At 41.4% G+C, this 19,461-nt stretch overlaps 6 protein-coding genes and 1 non-coding gene across 7 annotated transcripts; 4 read left to right on the top strand and 3 right to left on the bottom strand.

Annotated features, from left to right (window-relative positions):
• Positions 1-748: 748 nt before the first annotated feature.
• On the top strand, positions 749-6,367 carry MYO1 (myosin 1; the record flags this gene model as incomplete). The annotated part of the gene is made up of 1 exon (XM_022608713.1): positions 749-6,367. One exon carries the CDS (start codon positions 749-751, stop codon positions 6,365-6,367), a length of 5,619 nt encoding a protein of 1,872 aa, XP_022465181.1.
• A 153-nt stretch (positions 6,368-6,520) lies between these two features.
• Positions 6,521-7,936, bottom strand: MAS2 (mitochondrial-processing protease subunit alpha; the record flags this gene model as incomplete). The annotated part of the gene is made up of 1 exon (XM_022608712.1): positions 6,521-7,936. The coding sequence occupies one exon, from the start codon at positions 7,934-7,936 to the stop codon at positions 6,521-6,523; it is 1,416 nt and encodes a 471-aa protein (XP_022465180.1).
• A 368-nt stretch (positions 7,937-8,304) lies between these two features.
• THR1 (homoserine kinase) lies at positions 8,305-9,390 on the top strand (the record flags this gene model as incomplete). Its single annotated transcript, XM_022608711.1, has 1 exon — positions 8,305-9,390. One exon carries the CDS (start codon positions 8,305-8,307, stop codon positions 9,388-9,390), a length of 1,086 nt encoding a protein of 361 aa, XP_022465179.1.
• Positions 9,391-9,798: 408 nt separating this feature from the next.
• Positions 9,799-10,449, top strand: VMA16 (H(+)-transporting V0 sector ATPase subunit c''; the record flags this gene model as incomplete). Its single annotated transcript, XM_022608710.1, has 1 exon — positions 9,799-10,449. The coding sequence occupies one exon, from the start codon at positions 9,799-9,801 to the stop codon at positions 10,447-10,449; it is 651 nt and encodes a 216-aa protein (XP_022465178.1).
• Positions 10,450-10,708: 259 nt separating this feature from the next.
• On the bottom strand, positions 10,709-13,714 carry RPN1 (proteasome regulatory particle base subunit RPN1; the record flags this gene model as incomplete). Its single annotated transcript, XM_022608709.1, has 1 exon — positions 10,709-13,714. The coding sequence occupies one exon, from the start codon at positions 13,712-13,714 to the stop codon at positions 10,709-10,711; it is 3,006 nt and encodes a 1,001-aa protein (XP_022465177.1).
• Positions 13,715-14,791: 1,077 nt separating this feature from the next.
• On the bottom strand, positions 14,792-14,889 carry KNAG0Ftrna9L. Its single transcript is given in 2 exon segments — positions 14,792-14,836; positions 14,851-14,889. It is a non-coding gene; the product is annotated as a tRNA-Leu (tRNA).
• Positions 14,890-17,790: 2,901 nt separating this feature from the next.
• KNAG0F02660 (uncharacterized protein) lies at positions 17,791-19,425 on the top strand (the record flags this gene model as incomplete). The annotated part of the gene is made up of 1 exon (XM_022608707.1): positions 17,791-19,425. One exon carries the CDS (start codon positions 17,791-17,793, stop codon positions 19,423-19,425), a length of 1,635 nt encoding a protein of 544 aa, XP_022465176.1.
• Between the last annotated feature and the right edge of the window lie 36 nt (positions 19,426-19,461).

The raw sequence follows: 19,461 nt of genomic DNA, 5'->3' as shown, positions 1-19,461 counted from the left end.
TCCTTAGTTTTCCTCAAACCTACTAGACAATGTGCACGCTCATCGAGGAAAGGAAGCTCATGGGGGGATATGTTCTGCAAAAAACAAGGCCGCGATGCCGTTTCATGTGATGCCCCTTTCGATAGGATATGGTCATATATGTATCAGCAATTGTATAATGACGTGATGGACGGTTCACTGTCTCATTCTATTCTTTTTTTTTTCTTTTTTTGAATGACAAATTCTTTGCCCTGAAAAAAATCGAAGAAGACGTAGATTTGTTACGAAGACTAGTATCTTAACTTCATACCACGCTTCCAAAGAAAAGATACAACTAATTTACTTGGGAGGAGGGTAGTATCCGATCTCCATTTTTTAATATTACTATCAACCTCATCAGCGTTAATGATAACAGGCTCTTTATTTTATTTTGCACTTTCTTTGAACGTTTTTGTCCTTCCAGACCCAAAGCCACTTTCTTTTGAGGAATTCTCGGATTCACAACTTGAAATTACGTTTTTTCACTTCAACTGTGAGGCCCTCTTCTTATCACGCTTAGATACTCTGCCCTTATACGATTAAATGTTTTTGCAATTACCCTTTTGGGATAATTGAAAACAAAGGCCCGAGAACTTGTTTTCTGTTGATTCTTTTTGAAAACAAATCGAAACTTGTTCTTGCATAAGTTATAGACCTTATGAGCTGTAACTAGACCAATCGCAGCTTAATCAAGGTGTGCTAATCAGATCTTAGCTAGGCAAACCCACCAATGAATGAACACTCACCAAACACTTTGGTGTGGGTTCCAGACGATGAATTGGTTTTCGCTAAAGCTCATTTCTTAACCTCAAACGACGATGCCAAGACTGCCAATGTTCAATTGGAGTCTTCACAGGAGATCAGACAGGTGCCTCTTGATCAAGTACATGCGGTGAATCCTGCCAATTTTGACAAAATCGATAACATGTCCGAACTGACTCACTTGAACGAACCTGCAGTACTTTACAACCTTGAGAACAGGTATCTGGATGACATGATATACACATACTCCGGGCTGTTCCTCGTTGCTATTAACCCATATTCTGACATCCCCATCTACAACCAAGAGTACATTGATCGGTACAACAACTGTGAAACTCATAGAGGTGAGGCTAAAGTGAAACCGCATATTTTCGCGGTAGCCGAGGAAGCATACCAAAGTCTGTTGAGCGAAAAGGAGAACCAAACCATTTTGGTAACGGGGGAATCCGGTGCAGGGAAGACTGAAAATACAAAGAAAATCCTTCAGTATCTTGCCGCTATCACTTCAAGGGATGAACCCTCCCTGACGGCATCTTTGCAAGGCGGTGGGAAAAGTTTCGAAATGAAAATTTTGCAAAGTAACCCGATATTGGAGGCGTTTGGGAATTCACAAACTGTAAGGAACAATAACTCATCGCGTTTTGGGAAATTCATCAAAATTGAGTTTGATGAGAGGGGGAGGATTAATGGTGCCCACATCGAGTGGTATTTGTTTGAGAAATCAAGGGTTGTTAATCAACACAAGGAGGAACGAAACTACCACATCTTCTATCAGTTTTTGACAGGTATCAGCTCCCATGAGCTAAATAAGAAATATAAACTACCGACGAATTCCATTGGCGCATATAATTACTTAGCCCACTCCAACCAAACGATACAGGGTGTAGATGATCAGGAAAACTTTGTACAACTGTTACTTGCATTCAAAACGGTTGGAATATCTGAAGAAGAAATTGAACAGATGTTCAAAATAATTGCCATCATCTTACATATAGGGAACATTGAATTTTCTTCAGAAAAGGCTGAACAGGCTTCCTTTAAAAATGAGACTACAGATTTAACCGAGTTGCTAGGTGTTACAAATGAGGAGTTTACTCACGCTATTTTAAGACCAAAATACAAAGCTGGTAAAGACTGGGTGTCAAAATCAAAAAATTCGACTCAAGCTCGGTTTGTACTGAACTCACTGGCAAGAAAATTGTACGAGAATATGTTTGCGTACATCGTTGAAAGAATAAATAGATCCTTGGACCACGGATCAATGACAGCAAATTACATTGGGTTGCTGGATATTGCAGGCTTTGAAATATTCAAGCATAACTCCTTTGAACAGCTTTGTATCAACTACACAAATGAAAAGTTACAGCAGTTTTTCAATCATCACATGTTTGTCCTAGAACAGAGTGAATACGTCAAGGAAAACATACAGTGGGAATATATCGATTACGGGAAAAACCTACAATCTACCATTGATCTCATAGAACAGAAGAGCGTCCCGTCTGGCATATTGCCTCTACTAGATGAAGAATCCATTCTCCCTAAAAGTACAGACAAATCTTTTTTCGAAAGGCTAATTACCAGCTGGGAGAAAAAGTCAGATCGGTTCAAAAGATCAAAGCTTGAAGATTGCTTTATCTTGAAACATTATGCAGGAGACGTGGAATATAATGTCGATGGCTGGTTGTCAAAAAATAAAGATCCTTTGAATGAAAACCTACTATCGGTGATGTCCAGCTCGACCAACACGCTGGTTTCAAGTTTTTTCAGTATTGAAGATAGCTCGGATAAACAAGGAAGAGTATCAGGCAGGTCATTGAGAACTGCTTCTGCACGTCACAGGGAACAACAGATATCACTCCTAAATCAACTAGGGCACTCACATCCTCACTTTGTTCGATGCATCATTCCCAACAATCTCAAGATGGCCAAAAGATTTGACCGGAATTTGATTTTGGAACAGCTGCGTTGCAATGGTGTCCTGGAAGGTATCAGAATTTCGAGAGAGGGTTATCCCAATAGGATTCTGTTTGCAGAGTTCCTTGAAAGGTATAATTTACTGATGAAGGAAGAAGAATACAAAGGTGTAGACCAAAAGAAACAGTGCGAAATTATCCTGTCGCATCTCCACTTGGATCCAACACTATTCAAAGTGGGAAAAAGTAAGCTATTCTTTAAAGCAGGTGTTCTGGCTAATATGGAGGTCGAACGCGAATGTATATTGCGCTCCATATCCGTCCTCCTAAATTCACGTATAAGAGGGTGTTCGGCAAGAAAAATGGCAAAACAAAAACTGAAAAAGCTGACGGCTGCCAAAATGGTTGGAGAGTCTTTCCGACGGTACAATACTCTAATGGAAGATCCGTGGTATAATTTGTTTATTAGGATCAAACCTTTGTTATCATCGACAGAGGACACATTGAAGTCAAGGAAATTCATAGCCGAAATAAAAGCTATGGAGGAAAAGCTTATGGAAAGTCAGAAACAAAGCAATGAATTTCTTAAGAAAAATAGCGAAGTTAATGACCAGTTGAACGAAACGAGAAAGTTGTTGAAGCAAGAAACTGAAAAACTTAAAGAACATGAAAGAACCTTGGTTGACAACGAAGCTAAAAAAGAGCTTTTGAAAGTTCAGTTGGATGAAGCCCTTGTTTTGCATGAAAAACTTGATAATGAGAAAAAGGAAATTTTGAAGAATTACGAAGAGGCAGACGCTAAAGTTGCGTCTTTGCAGAATTCACTCTCAGAAAAGGGGAAAGAACTTGATTGGCTGCAGTTAAGGAAATCGGAGTTAGAAGCTGAACTTAGAACTCTGAAGGATAGCATCACGTCCGAAGAACAATCTCAAAGCCACTTGATGAAGGAGAATGAAAAACTCACAGAGCAGATTGTTTTGCTCCAAAAAGAGTCAGCGGCCAAAGAGGACCAGATAAGAAATCTAAAAGAAAAAGTGGAGATATCTGGAAAGGGTTTAGAGAGCAAACTAGAGCTTTTGGAGAAGAGTTGTGATGCTTCGATGACCAAACTAAAAGTTTTGATTGATGAGAACGTCCGCTTGAATGCCCAGATCAATTCAGTGAAAAAAGAAAAAACAGAATTAGTCGGAAAGCTGAGATCGAAGGATGCCGAGTTGACCAAATTAAATCAAAAGGCCAGTCTTCACAGCACTGAACTTGAAAATATTTCTGCTCAAAGAGATCAAGCAATTAAAAAAAACCAACAAACAGCGTTAGTACTGAAAAACACCAAGAAGGATTTTGAGCTACTAAAAACAAACTACACCTCCCTGCAAAATAGATATGACAGCCAAAAAGAAGTTCAAATTCAGACGGAAAAACAACTTAGCATGGAAAAGGATGACTCTAGGGTACATGACCTCGAGAGAAGGCTTGACCAAGAGATTTCATTAAACGAATATCTGCATCAACAACTTTCAACAAAAGATAAAATCAATATAGGCATTCCTTCAGCTTCATTTCTTTTTAAACCGGAAATGAGCAAAGAAGAGCTAGTGATGGGATGTAACGAAATCATTGTAAAGTTGGATGATACGTCGAAGAAGCTGCAAGCCGAAATTGAAGAAAAGAAAAATCTCATTTCCAAATTACGTTTTGCAGAAACGAGACTTGCATCATCTTCGTTTGATTTTCAGAATGCAAATGCCCAAGTGAACAAACTGAAGGAAATAATAGAAAAATCGAATCTGAACGTTGATTTGGACAAGGAACTGGGTGAAAGTACACTGACAGATATTAATGTCGAAAAGCTTGTACTTGAAGTTCAATATCTTAGAAGACAATTGGAAGTTGAGAAAAATGTACGCACAAATGCAGAAAATGTGACAAAAGCTCTTCACCAGAAATTTGACAAAATACAAAAAGTTGATTCCACTTCCAATATCTACAAACTGAAGTTCGAAGCAAGTGAAGAACGTATAAAATCTCTAGAATCGAAACTGCATTCCGGGGTTTTACGGGATAAAACAAACACATTAAACGCTGGTAACATTTTCCGAAATAGAGATAACGCTGCAAAATATGAGGAGGAGATTCGTTTCCAGAAAATTGAAAATTACAAGCTTCAAGAGCATCTTAACGAAACAAATAAACAAATAACCAGTTTGTCTTTTGAAATAAAGCAATATGGGTCCAAAGAGAAGATGCTAGAAAACCACATTGACGTATTAAAGCAGGATTTGGAAGATGCTGAGAAACAAAAAGAATTGCTAAACTTGTCGTTAAAACAACAACGAATCCAGTACGAAAAGTGCGTCGCCGACCTGCAAGAGAACGAAGTCCAGCTTCGAGACTACATACATGCTCTGAAACAAGCTGAAGATGATGTAAAAAGTATGGCAGATGTCATAGACAAGTTGAAGACTCAAAACAAAGAAAAAGACAAAATAATCTGGGAGAAAGAGACAGCACGGAACGAGATCGAAATGAAGCTTGAAGATAATATATTGGAATATAAACGAGTTCAGGACCTAAACGCACTTTTGAACTCAGATTTGGCACATCTCAGAGGAGCATTGTCCGAAGTTAGAGACACTTCACAGTATACCAATGAAATTGAGGGACTCAAGCAAGAGATTGAATCTAGCAATAAAAGAGAGACTACTTTGAAGAAGGAAATTTCAACGTTGAGATACAAACTGGAAACAACTACGAATAATTCTGAAGCAAAGATTGTTGATCTAATAAAGCAATTGGAACATTACTCGCATCTAGCAGAGGTACTCAGTAATGAAAGAGATGTTGCGGATGCTGCAGAAAAGGAATTGCGGAAGGAATACGATGACTTGACCATGAAATCGAATTCCCTGACTTCCAAGGTTGAATCGTTAGCTGATGAACGGTCGCAGCTTCTCTCTGATATTGACCAACTGAGAAAGAAGCTAGATGAGTCCAGTGATAAGTTCAGTAATTCAGTGAGAGAGAAACATGACATTAATGGACAGATTAAGTATTTAGAAGAGACTTTGGCACTTCAAAAGGAACAAAATATCCGCAACGAGGAACTGGTTCAAAAGTTGCAGGCAGAGATGGAGGATTATAGAGAGAAGTTTGAGGCTGAAAAGCATGCCAATATTGAACTTCATGAAGATCATCAAACTTTGGTTAAGGTAAGCACCCAGCTCAAAGAGAAAATCGCAACACTTCAAGAGCAGTTGAATGATACAACACAGAAGGATGGTTGGATTGCTAAAATTCAGGAGATGGATCGGATGCTTGCCGAGGAAACTGAAGTGAAATATGAAGAGATGAAGAAGAATAAAAATCTTGAACTCATAGTCGAAGATCTGAAAACCAAGAACCAGCAGCAAAGTGATGTAATTCAAATGGCTAACGAGGATAGACAGCAGTTTGAAAATAATATGCTACAATACAACGGACAAGTTAGTGAATTGGAGAAGTTAATCTCTAAACAGGAGCTTGACCTTAAAAAGTTTGTAAGGGACAATTCTTACTACCAGGACAGAGTTTCAGATTTGGAGAAGGAGTTGAACTTTTGGAAAGCGAAGGCTGGTGGCGAGAGTAACGGCATGAGGATGTCAATGGAGGCGTCGAATGAAAAAGTATATGGTTAGTCACTCATATTAGTGAAGACGCGGGTCGGAGGGAGAAAAGGACAGGTAATGTTGTATAATTCTTTTTGTTAATATATATACACGAAAACATACATTTAAGGTAACGAAAGATCTATAAAAAAGACCGCTGGTCACCATAGAGTATGACCCTAATCATGCTCCCAACCCGTAGTGCTTCAAAATAGCTTCTGGATTTCCGAAGGCTTCTCTCTTCCCTTGCATGACTATGGTGGGCTTTCCTGTACCATTTCCTGCATTACAAACTTTGCCTGTGAAAACCTGTTCTGCTACACGTATTATATCCATTGGGGTTAACTTCTCAATCTTCTCTATCATTTCATTAACTTGAATCTTATGACCATGTAACTGGATTTGTCTCCCCATATCCTCGAGTTCTACCAGCTTTGACTCCAAGTTCATGAGTAGCGAGGATTTCAGTTGATTTTTAGCTCTGTGCACTTCATCTTCAGCTAGTTTCAAACTGTCGTTAGCAAAAGTGTTGTGTAATTGCATCGCAATGATTTCTACTGCCTGTGAAGCAGCTTCCGGGATGCACGAGATCGAAATACCAAATATCCCTGAGTCTGAATAAGAATGATTGAACGAGATACAATTTTCAACAAAGTAGTATTGGTTTAGGACATGTGTGTACAACCGCGAATACATCCCTTTACCGGGACCACCAGCACTGAAGGAACCCCCTCCACCTAGAAGCGTTTGCAAAGTTGCCAAAGCGTAAATATCTGGGTGGTTTATGGGCAACCCCTCATATCCGATCTGCACATGGTATAATTCAGGTAAATTCCCAAAAGTTGGTGTTGGAGGGATACAAGTTTCGCCACCTGTGTAATGTGCTACCTCTTTCGTAACCGGTGGGTGTGATGATTCCCAATCACCCAGAATCCGATCAGTAAGTTCTAAGGCCTTCTCATGGGGCACACCGACGAATGTTGCAACGGTGTTCTCCGGAGTATAGAACTTGTTTCTGTATTCGTTCAAGTAATACTTGGATATTGAGGGCACGAGCTCCCTCGGGCAGAGTAGTGGTGAGCCCAGAGTCTCTCCAGAATACGCTGTTGAGTGCAGCAATTCTGGAAGAATCATTTCCGGCTTCAACCAAATTTCGTCAATCTCGTATTGTGCGCTCAACTTCTGCTCATCAAGTTCACCTTGCGTGATACTAGGAAACCTGACAGTTTCCCCCATCAGCCTCAGCATTTTCTCCACTTCATTATTGAACACCGACGCTTGGTACATCATCGTCTCTCTGGAGGAGGTCGACTGGAAGTTCCCACCTAGCAATTCCAAAGTCTCTGTCATAGTCCTGCCGTCGATGTGTTCAGTGGACTTGAATGCCAATCGATCGAGCAAATGAGAGCAGCCCTTCAAGTTCCCAGTCTCATAACGGGACCCAGCGTTGATGTAAAGTCCAAGGGCGCTGAAATGTCCAGGAACATTAGAAGTCCCTACTTGCAGCCCATTCGACAACTTGGACAACTGAAACCCTCCCTTGCCGACATCCGTACTATAAAGTTTCTTCAGGAAGTTTCTGGATGAGTTTCTCAGCATTGTTAACTCTTTACAAATAAACTTGGCACTGAGGTGTAGAAACGTCACACGAAGCAAGCCGCGATGTCCCGGGAACTGTTCGGGATGACGGATGGGTCCCACTGTGACGTTCTTGTCAATTGTGCAAACAGCAAAAGTGGAAATTTCCTTTTTGAAACGCTCTTTCCTAATTCGGAAAACACCCTACAAAACTGGAAATTTATCCATTTTAGGAATGTCTATCACTCTTCACGAAATGAAAAAAAAAGTTTGGTTGAAGTTTCAAACGTCGAAGTTGAGAGAAGTGAAGAGTCATCGAGGCGAGTAAGATTCACATCTGTCTGTAGAAGGGTTCTCAGGTTGCCACAAGGTTTCCCACGTAAGCACAGATGGCTCGCAGTTTTGTTATCAAAGTTCCCGCATCTTCGGCCAACATTGGTCCCGGATATGATGTTTTGGGTGTTGGGTTAGCACTCTTTTTGGAGTTGCAAGTGCGCATAGATTCACTACACGCATCCGAAACAAACAACGATGCAAACAATTGTAAGCTTACGTACTCCGAGACAAGTGAGGGATACGGCTCTGTGCCCTTGAAATCGGATTCTAACTTGATCACGAGAACGGCGCTTTATGTTTTGCGGTGCAACAATATCAGAAAGTTCCCTCTGGGCACCAAAATACACATCCACAACCCTATCCCACTAGGTCGTGGGTTGGGCTCATCTGGAGCAGCGGTGGTGGCCGGTGTGCTGTTGGGTAACGAGGTGGGTCAACTAGGGTTCTCCAAACAACGTATGTTGGATTTCTGTTTAATGATTGAACGTCACCCAGATAACATCACGGCGGCAATGATGGGGAGTTTCTGTGGGTCATTTTTGAGAGAGTTGACACCACAGGAAGTGGAGAGAAGAGAAATTCCATTAGCGGAGGTTCTTCCAGAACCTTCTGGAGGGGAGGACACCGGGTTGGTGCCACCTCTTCCACCTACGGATATCGGCAGACACGTAAAGTACAACTGGAATCCCAAGATTAAATGTATTGCCATCATCCCACAGTTTGAATTGTCCACTGCTGACTCCAGAAGTGTACTACCAAAGGCATACACCACCCAGGATGTCGTTTTCAATTTGCAGAGGTTGGCCGTTTTGACTATGGCATTGACCCAGGACCCTCCAAACGCGGACTTGATTTACCCAGCAATGCAGGATCGTGTCCACCAACCATACAGAAAGATTTTGATCCCAGGGTTGAACGAGATCCTACAAAGCGTTACCCCAACCACCCAACGGGGTCTGCTTGGTATTTGTCTGTCCGGAGCCGGCCCTACCATATTGGCTTTGGCGACAGAAAACTTCGACGACATTGCCCACGAAATCATCAACACCTTCTCCAAGAACAACGTCAACTGTGACTGGAAACTTCTGGATATCGCTCAAGACGGTGCGATTGTGGAGCAACTTCCAATCTCCGAGTAGATTCAGAGAGCAAGACGTAGAGAAACGCGAAACGAAATGGAAACAGAGGCAGTCCACTCGTTGCTTTTCTTGATGCTCTTCACACAAACAAGTAGTCGTAGCCCCATCGACTCAATATGTATATCAGTACGGACGCCTTCAAAATACACAAATAGCAAGCGTTATTACACTTCTCTTTGAGTCATCGGTCATGTTACGTTTGGTTCTTCGTTCCAGTTTACCCGGTTTCCTCTACTTCTGGTTTTTTTTTGTTGTCACTTTTCATACTTCAATTGATAAAGAGGGAATGGATGTCACAGCTAATTAGACAGCAACTATTACGTAGACGATATAGTTTTAGTGTCTGAGTGTGGGATTATCGCAAGCCACCTGTCACAAGTATTGGTCGATTGAAAAGTATAGCTGTCAATGATCAAGAGCTCGAGTTCTAGTTCAGAGGACTCTCTTTTGGGGATCCGTTTCAGCTGGAGGCAGTTCATAAGCTACTTGGTCCTGACCGTTGTCACCGTATATGTGCTGCGCAAATTATTCACTGGGCATGGGACGGATATTGACTTTGGTAAGTTCCTTACGAGGACGTCTCCGTATATGTGGGCTAATTTAGGGATTGCCATGTGTATTGGGTTAAGCGTTGTTGGTGCTGCCTGGGGGATATTTATCACCGGGTCCTCGATCATTGGTGCCGGTGTTCGTGCCCCCAGAATCACTACAAAGAACTTAATCTCCATCATTTTCTGCGAAGTGGTGGCTATTTACGGACTCATCATATCCATTGTGTTTTCATCGAAGTTGACAGTGGCATCAGCTGCCACTTTGTTCTCGAAATCAAACCTTTATACAGGATACGCGCTTTTCTGGGCCGGGCTGACTGTGGGTCTTTCAAATCTAATATGTGGTGTCTGTGTCGGCATCACTGGTGCTACGGCAGCGGTTTCTGATGCCGCAGACTCCGCACTATTCGTAAAGATTCTTGTTGTCGAAATTTTTGGTTCTATATTGGGCCTTCTAGGTTTGATTGTTGGCCTTTTGATGGCCGCAAAGGCATCGGATTTTGAGTAGTTGGGCCAACCATCTTCATTAAATTTTGGTATCGACTCTGAGGGGATCGAATAAGATTGCTTCAGGGTAGGTTATCTTTGAACGTGGGTGGGGATAAAATAATAATCGTAAGAAGTATACAAATATACGTTGTGTATGTAAACAGTATCCTATTAAACAATTGATTGCAAGACACTATTCAAGTTCCATCATTTGATGATATTTATATGAGAGGATAGCATTATACATTATAGAGAGACATTCAAGGACTGCTTATGATTTATTCCTCCTCACGGTAATCAGGGTTCTTTTTCAGTATGACAACACCTTCCAAACTGCTGGTGCAGCTAATATACTGGTCGTCCTCAAGCTCAGCCCGCTCACCGTGACCCAATAATACTGGCGTCGACTGAGTTATCCATCCCGTTATCGTCTTTGGCTTACCTGCCTGGCCTACAGTCTCTACGGCTTGACCTACACGAACGTTCACTTTAATTGGTTCACCCTCTTCGTTCAAAGTTAAAATGAATTTGGGTCTAACACCGCTATTCAACATGTAGAACAGTTGGTGGTGCGTTAGCATGAAGCTTGGAGAAACCATACCAACTAACACAGTCATCAATGAAGCTAACGTCACCTTGTTCAGCACGTGCGCATCATTAAAGACATCCATTGTCATCGTACCTTTACCCAAATGAACCAGCCCCTGGGCCAATCTGGTAATGAAAAGAGCGTCCTGCTCACGAGAGTAATAACTGGCTATTTGTCTTAGAAGTTGAGCTAGTCTGGCGTTGTTCGTACCGACACCACATAGGCCCATGGCAAAGATAGAGTTCATCGAAACGGATAAGTCTGAGTCGTGTGAAAACCGCGTCAAGGTATCAAACACCTTCATTTGAGGGTCAGCCACCGATACTAGTCCCATCGCCAATGGGACCATCCGGCGGATATGTTCGTTACCGTAATGCATCAAGTGACCGAAATGACGTAGCGACATCTCCTTCCCGATATCTTCACCTAAAGCTATCAATGCAATACCTAAAATGGAAAACGAGAGTTCGTCAACCATCCCTGAATCTTTTTCCTCCTCTGCTTCCTCGTCTTTCTCCTTTGCAGTACCCTCCTCCTTTTTAACTTCAGAGGACTCATCCTTCTCCTTCTTTTCCGCTGCATCTCCACTGGTGACTCCATCAGCTGCAGTGTTGGAGCTTGACGTAGCCGCATCTTGACCATTGGCATCAACATCCATAGCATCGTTGTCTTCGGATTCAGCTTTGTCGGTGGCATCCTTAGACCCCAAGAAGGCCTCCAATCCGGAACCTTCCAAATTGTTCTCTTCGTCTTCCTCGTTGTCGTCTTCATCGGTCTTGGCACCCTTTGGTGTCAAGCGATGTAGAAGTTCCTGGATTAACAACACATCACCGGTCCCGGTGTAAGCGCACGAGTTGACCAAGACTTCGACAGCTGAAGCCATTGGATGCTCTACAGCACCGAGTGTTTCAATGATATCGTCAACCAGTTCCCCTTGTCCTAAGTACAGTATACCCAAGGACAACGCCAAGAATCTAACCCACTCGGTCTTCAATTCTGCAACGTCACGTTCCAAAAAATTGTCTATAATGGCGGTGGCAATGTCGCCGTTACAGGTACCGACAAACGTATGGGCCAAAGCAAGCGATGCCATTGTCGACGTCTCCACAGGCAAAGAGCTGTCGGCAGCCATTGGTAACAGCAGACTTAACACTTCCTCGTTTTTGCTTCCCGCAAACGCGATCCCCAAACCTAGGAGGGCAGCGGAACTGATTTTGCTGTTTGTATTTGTGACATAGTCCTGAAGCAGGAGTAACGCTGGCTCCACCTCACCGTCATGGACACCAGTGGCAGCAATACCTATACCCAGTAGAGCCCCGGCTTTTACCTCTGTTTCCTCAACGTACAAATACTTGTCTAATTGTTGCAATCCGTCAAGGTTCCATTGGAATATGGATCCGATACTGGCTACCGCGGAAGTCATACCGTCACCTTTAGTTTTATAAACCCAGCTGTCGTTGTCAACAATTAATTTGTCCTTGCAGTAACCTAAATTCAAAAACCCATTAACAAACGATGCTGCCAGGTTTTGCTGAGCAGAATCCAACCCGGCACTGGTAAACACAGACTTTGCGTTATCAAGATGACTCTTGTAGATGTCCTCCGGAACCTTTGGGACTGTCAAGTTTAATTCCTTGGCCAAGAACAAAAAGTGTTCAGACAGCTTCGTGTTCCCAACTATGTCTTGCAAGTCACCGTAGTCCAATGAACTTCTGTGCTGTGCCAAAATGTAAGCCAACTGTTGGTGCATGACAGGGTCGTTGGTGGCTTCGAATACAGCTTTCGTTAATGGTACATCACCCAATCTAATCGCTAAGCAGAGGGCCTCTGTCAACTGAGAATGCGTCAAATATATCGTGTAAGCGGTATGCAAAAACGCAAGGTCTTCTGGAGGTGGTAGAAGAGGTACACAGGCAATCATATACTGACATACCCTTTTGAAAGTATTCTCGTCGACAAATTGTGGTAATTTTGCAATAGATTCAATCTCTAGCATCAGATCCACCGCGTCCTCTTCACCGTTGTGCTTCAAAAAGTATGGCACAATATCCATAGAGAGTTGAACGATAGCTTCCTTCGAGAACTCGAACCCTCCTGAGCCTGGAGTTGGTGTCGCATTGTTAGATGCATCAGAATCAAACTCAGACGAGGATGAGTCCGCCGCCTCCTTCTCGACCTGATCGTTGTAAGCCTCACTAATCTCTAGAGCCAGATGGCGGATATACTCGTGCCCCCAGGACTCAATATCGGTCACAGAGGAGAGCAGCCTAAACCGTAAGGAGTCGTGCTTCCCATTGTCTGAAAAAGTCATCGCTAGTACGGATAAGATATCTGCCAAGGAGGATCTTGTCTCTGTATCAGTCCATTTGTCGTAGACAGAGCACAGGTCTGCGTACGAGGGACGTAGAAATTTCAAAGGCTTTGGCACAGCCGTCATGGAACTGGTAGCATTTTTGATAAACTCTTTCAATTGATTCAAAGCCGTGATATACAACCCTTCGTCTAACTGTTCCTGTGTCAACGTTTCAACCAGCATTTCGAGATCGGTCTTTAGCTTCAAATCTTCCTCAGACAGTTGTTCTTCCTCTTCGCCTTTCGTAGTAGCAGCGGCCTTGGGCGTCTTACCCTTTTCTTCCGTGGAAGTCTTCACTGTTTCGTCTTTCGCATCTTGTACCTTCTCACTCTCGTCAACCATGATCGGTAGTGTTCAATTCAGTTAGCTGATGTTCCCAGCAACTGACAACAGATATCTCTTTACTCTTACCTGGAGATCCTACTACATTACTACCTTCAGTTACAATTCCATTCTTTAAAATTGCACCAAATTCAAACATTTTGCCACCGGTAAAGAATGAGATCACTAATTACGAGGTGAGCTGGTACTAGACCACCCCACGCGCGAGGGGAAAGAAGGGAACACTACTGTGGACTACCTTAGAGTCTTAACTTATGGGTCATGTGGCTATCCGTTCAAGATTGAAAGGTTACAGTCTATTACTGAATGAAGCGCCACGAAATTACTCATTGAATAATCTTCTGGCGGCTGCATTTTCTCGAATAGTCCTACTTAATGAAAAGTTCAAAGGTACTGTGTAAACATGGAGGGCACCATCAAACTGCTACAACCGCCCCCAGTGGAAGTTTGGAACTGCCCTTACTGACAAACTGCTTGTTACTTGCATCAGACAAATGGATGCAAAAAAAGAGTCCCTGTAGTACTACAACAATTTCTGTCACGGCAGTGCCTTCCAGTACACCCTCTATCAACAGCTAACGTCTTGGCCAACCGTCGATCTGAGTCTCGGACACCAAACGTAGGAGATGTTCAGGGGAGATATAGTATCTGTAATGCGTGATAACTGTATATGTTGAGCGTCAAGTTAAGCTTCGTAAGAGTGACATAAAAGTCTTCACTAGACGCAGGTTGTGATTACTTCTGAAACGCGCGTATAGAAAAAGAGACTAGTGTGCTAGTCTCTCATAGATGAGCTGTTATGTAGAAGGTAAGAAGAATGACAGATTATTGTAAGAAAATATGAGTACACTGAGCCCAGAAGAAAAGAGAGTCAAGTACATGAAGTCCCTGGTTCAACACTATAAAAATTATTTTAAGGATGATAGTTCTCTGGTTTTTCTTGTACATGAGTAGTAAGTAGTTCAATACAACAGAGTGGCATCACAAGAAGAAGGTTTGAGAGGGGAAACACGGTTGTGAGGGTGACCGGGGAATACCCTACGCACAAATGAAATACGACAAAAAAGTAAAAAATAATGAGAGCTGAGGGATTCGAACCCGCGCATCCGAAGATATCAGAGAATTCAAGCTGTAATACCTAAATCTGACGCCTTAAACCACTCGGCCAAACTCCCGAATTGAAATGTATGCAATATAGCGCTGAACATAATTAATGTTTTGAGTAAGCTCTAAGGTATATAAGAGTTCAACAGTGATCAATTGTCTGTCCTCTCTATGTAAAGATTATATAGAAAGAGAATATATAAAGGAAGAAAGACGAAGATTTCAATGACTGGAATCTGTGGCCTTTATATAATAATTGGTGAAGCTGGATCAGACCGCATTAGCTGGGGTCTATCCGTTCGTTATAAATAAATATCTCTTGGAAATTATAGGTCCAAACCCTATAATCTTCCTGGAGACAAGTACATTTTTGTCTCACGTGAAAATGGAGATTTTTCACAACGGTATCTTTCACTGGAAAAATATGTTTAAAGAGATCTCTAGATAGTATTATGTACACTACATAGTTCTGTTTAGAGAAGCCGATGCAGTTTTCATAGAAGTCCTATCGCCTTGTGATTATAAACCCCTTCAGCGACCAGCACAGAGAAACACTCAGAGAAAATCCTTTCGAGTCAGGTTTATTTCTTGATCGATCTTCTCTCTGTTTGGCCACAAAATTAAGAGAGAATATATTTGTAACAGTGGTAATGAAACATTAATGGGCTCAAACAGTTTGCTTTAACCAAACTCTGGATATTTGCTTGGATTTTTAATCAGAGATTGTAATCAATTGTTTTCGAGTAGATAACTGAAAAATAAAATTCTTCAATTCTTGTTTGGTTTCAAGCAGTCTAATCTAAACATCCAAAGACATAGATCTCGATTACTACAATTTTAATTTTTTTGCGCCGAAGAAGCTCTTATTACTGTAAGAGTTTCATCTTTTGAAGCCATTTTTCTTCCTTTCGTTAAAGAAAATGTAAGAAAAGCCAGTACGTGTGCTGCACTTTCCTTTAACAAGTAAATATTGGGTATCAAATGTCTCACCTTAGTCAATTTTTAATGCGTACTGTAATACACTTTTGAAATCAAGGGAGAACAAAGATTTTACTGGAAATTTTTCCATTTGAATACCAAAAGGAAGGAACAATATTTCAAAACTGTTTGCTTTTCCCTGGCAAAAAAAAAATACTTTTCAATGTCCCAATAATCTAACCAACTTATCTTCTATTGACAAACTAATGGTCGCTTTTTGTTGTGGGGTTGTTCTGTCGAATATATTCTCAGACAATTATTGCCAGGCATTGGTAGCTTATTACCAAGCTACGAAAATAGGAGGGTTATTTAAGGTGTCATTAATTAGCTCTCTTTTTTATGAAATAGATTGTTGGAAAGCTAGATTGACAATCAAATCAATATTTGGTGTTTTAAGCAAATTTTATACTGAATTTAAAAAGCAGCAAATGAATTGAATGTTTTTTTAATTTTGAGTATCAGTAAAAAGGGTTGATAATAAACAAATGAATAAATAAGGAGTAGCTCGCTGGTGTTATATTCTAGGAACCCTTCTGTGGGAATATCTGATGTATTAGTGACGGATACATCACTCTACAAAGCATCAGATATGCCTTCTAGATCATAACAGCCCAATATTCCCAACCGGCTGCTGATGTAAGAGACACTATGGTCCCTGCAGCCGTTACTTACAAGCTCAATTCTATTAAAAGGCGCATAAAGTATTATGCAAAACTACGAGAAGATTATCTCGACGATAACGTCTTGCATAAAAACTTTTCTTATAGAACAGTCCGTATGAGATAATCATATTCTGATTCCACATCTCAACAGTTGGATGTAGAAAATAACATTACTTCGAAATCGGCATATGCTTAAACAGCACAATAAGGTTAATGAAATATTTTGACAAGCACAAACATTATGATAAGAATGGTATAATATTACTATCGAAGTACACATTATGAGATAATGAAATTTCTCACATATATAAAGCCTAGCTATAGCAAATGACACCAGTGTAATATTATTGTAGGATCAAACTGAATGATATAAGCATTGCATGCATGGAACCAACGACATATTTGATTTCAAATAAGGATACTGGTCAAAGAAGACAATTACACATTGGATGTGTTCAGTTGCTAACGTATAACTGAACTATATAAATGAACAAATGGAATCCTTCATACCTATAAAAACATTTACATCGAATGGTGTGATCGCCCCCCCAATTCAAGGAAAAAGAGGATTTTCAAATTGCTGTCGAACAAAAATAATGAAGAGTTAAGTGTGTTAACCCTCTTTTCCATTCTCTACTATGAATAGGCACTGTGGTAAAGGACTCGTATTTGTCATGATTCGAAGTAGTTCGTACAAAAGGGCAGGCTATTTCTGACATCTCATTTACAGCAATACTAATGTTTGTTGGTATAAGCAATGTGTATTAAAGATTTCATCGCCCTTTGGCCTCTGCCTCTAGCTCTTTCTTAGATTATATGGTTCATCTAAGAAATTGAGACTTTCTAATTCTGGCATTATAGATATATCCGAGCTAAGCTACAAAGTTGTTGGCTGCGTTATTACTTTATTGTATGTGCCTTACTAGGACATGAGGGCGTAGCACCGAACAGGTTACGAAGGTTGAACTAACTGCAAGCAATCTACTATCCTTACCTGTAGAAAGTAGAAAGAAACTGGATGGAGATTTCTTTTGACTAAACCAAACACCCCAACCTTGTTTATAACTTACATAGAGCTAGAAAAAGCACCGCAAAAAGCCCGATACATTAGGAGCTGCTATTCCGCACTATTTTGTTATCAGGCGGTTAAATAATTTTTGTGTCACAAAAAGCTATTTCTAGAAGTATTAAGGCATTTCTTAAGAGTGCACAAACATATGTAACTCTTAAGAACGCTTCCCTTCACTTCCCTTCCAGTATTATTTCTATTTTTAAACATATCACCACTCGTACTACCCAGAAATTACAGTGCAACACACCTCGAAATTAGTTATGAAGTTTACCTCAGTTTTTAAGCAGACCAAAGAAGCCGTCAAAGAACGGTTTGTTAACCTGGCCAAAAAGAAAAAAAAAGAAGATTTTAAACTGGACGTTTCCTGTTATGTTCGTCCAACAGGCTGTAATATCTGTAATGGAATTATCCCACATTGTTGTTGTGACTTGCTACAAAAAGTGAACAGTGGTGACATAGAAGCTGATGAGAACCTTATTGCCTATCTGCATGAGCAGGAATTGATCAGACGTAGCATAATTGAACAACAAGAGAGAGAAAGCTGCGAAACTATCACGGACAACAGTGAAGAGGTAATGAGTATTCAATCTTCCATGAATTGGAGGTACAACTCGGAAACTTCCTCAACTGTTGAATCCCCGGTCACTGCTACGATCAACTCATTATACGTTGTACCGTTGATTCCAAAGGTCTCTTCAAAAAAAGAATTGATGAACGAGCGATTGAAACGCTCTGTTGAAAAAACCCTGAACAAATCCGTTAATCGCCTCTCCGTAAACGTCAAGACCCATGAACCATTTATCGTTATGCCAACCGCCTCAATAGTCCCTACAATTAACTTTGACCCAACAGTCATGTCAAGCCCAAGCGCGAAAGCTCACATACCCAACGAGCAAGTAACCGCGAAAAAAGAGCCTGCCACCAGCCCCAACCTAGTGTGCGAGCTCCCAGTATCACCGGAGCAACAGCAGCTGTGGGGTCAGAGTTCAGAAAGCTACAGAAAAGGTAAGGACAAGAACGGCAGCAACGATAAAATGGACAAAACGCATACACCCAAAATTCTGACGACATCGGAGTTGAGTTACTGGCAGAAGGTAAGCAACCTTGCAAGGCTGGAATACACAAAGTGCAGAGAGATAGTGACTGATCTTAAGGTTGGTTGTGAAGAGTATCGCAAAAAAAACTCTAACAAGACAACAACTAGAGCTAAAGCTAGTGCAAAAGTCAAGGGACTGTTCAAAAAGGCTTTACACTGTAAGTCCCCTGTCAAGGGTGCTACATCTTCCAAACACAACCCTGGTGAAGTGCAATGTTGTGGCTTTAATGGGCTGGCAACTGCAATGGTCAGATACGAAGATGCATTGGCACGCGAGAAGAATACATGCCGCAAATACAAGCGTTCCCTTCACAATTCTGTCTGGTTCGACGAGCTTATAAGACAAAACATTAATGCGAACCAGCACGACAGCAATGCGTCAGATGTTATCAAGACCGAGCTTAACGGTGTGACAGAGCGAATGTATAACGAAATGGCTCTGATCATGAAGTGTCAAAAGAACAACCTCACCGCGATGGTCAGGTTGGGCAAGTGTATCAACTACGGATACGATCTAAAACTGGAACACGAAAGTACCACGGATCCGGTTGAGCGGGAAAAGCTCGCAGTGCATTGCCAAGTGTACAATGACAAGGTAGCCAAACACTTTCACCAACATTTGGATAACTTAAAGAAACTGCAGAAGGATTACAAAGATGCGGTTGTCTGTTTCTCTCGGCTCATCGGACAGAAGGCGGGACTCTACCGCCGCATGTATGAATCGGACTGCCGCTCTCACCTGAAAGTTAAAATGAAAGAAGAGGTTGCCTGGGTACAGTGTTTGTACGTCAGACACTAAACGGCACATTTCACATCAGCTTGTGAACTAGGCAAT

Source organism: Huiozyma naganishii, chromosome 6, assembly GCF_000348985.1.
Source record: "Huiozyma naganishii CBS 8797 chromosome 6, complete genome".
Lineage (NCBI taxonomy): Eukaryota > Fungi > Ascomycota > Saccharomycetes > Saccharomycetales > Saccharomycetaceae > Huiozyma > Huiozyma naganishii.
The sequence above is the reverse complement of the archived record's forward strand: the minus strand, read 5'-3'. Positions and strand labels throughout refer to the sequence as shown.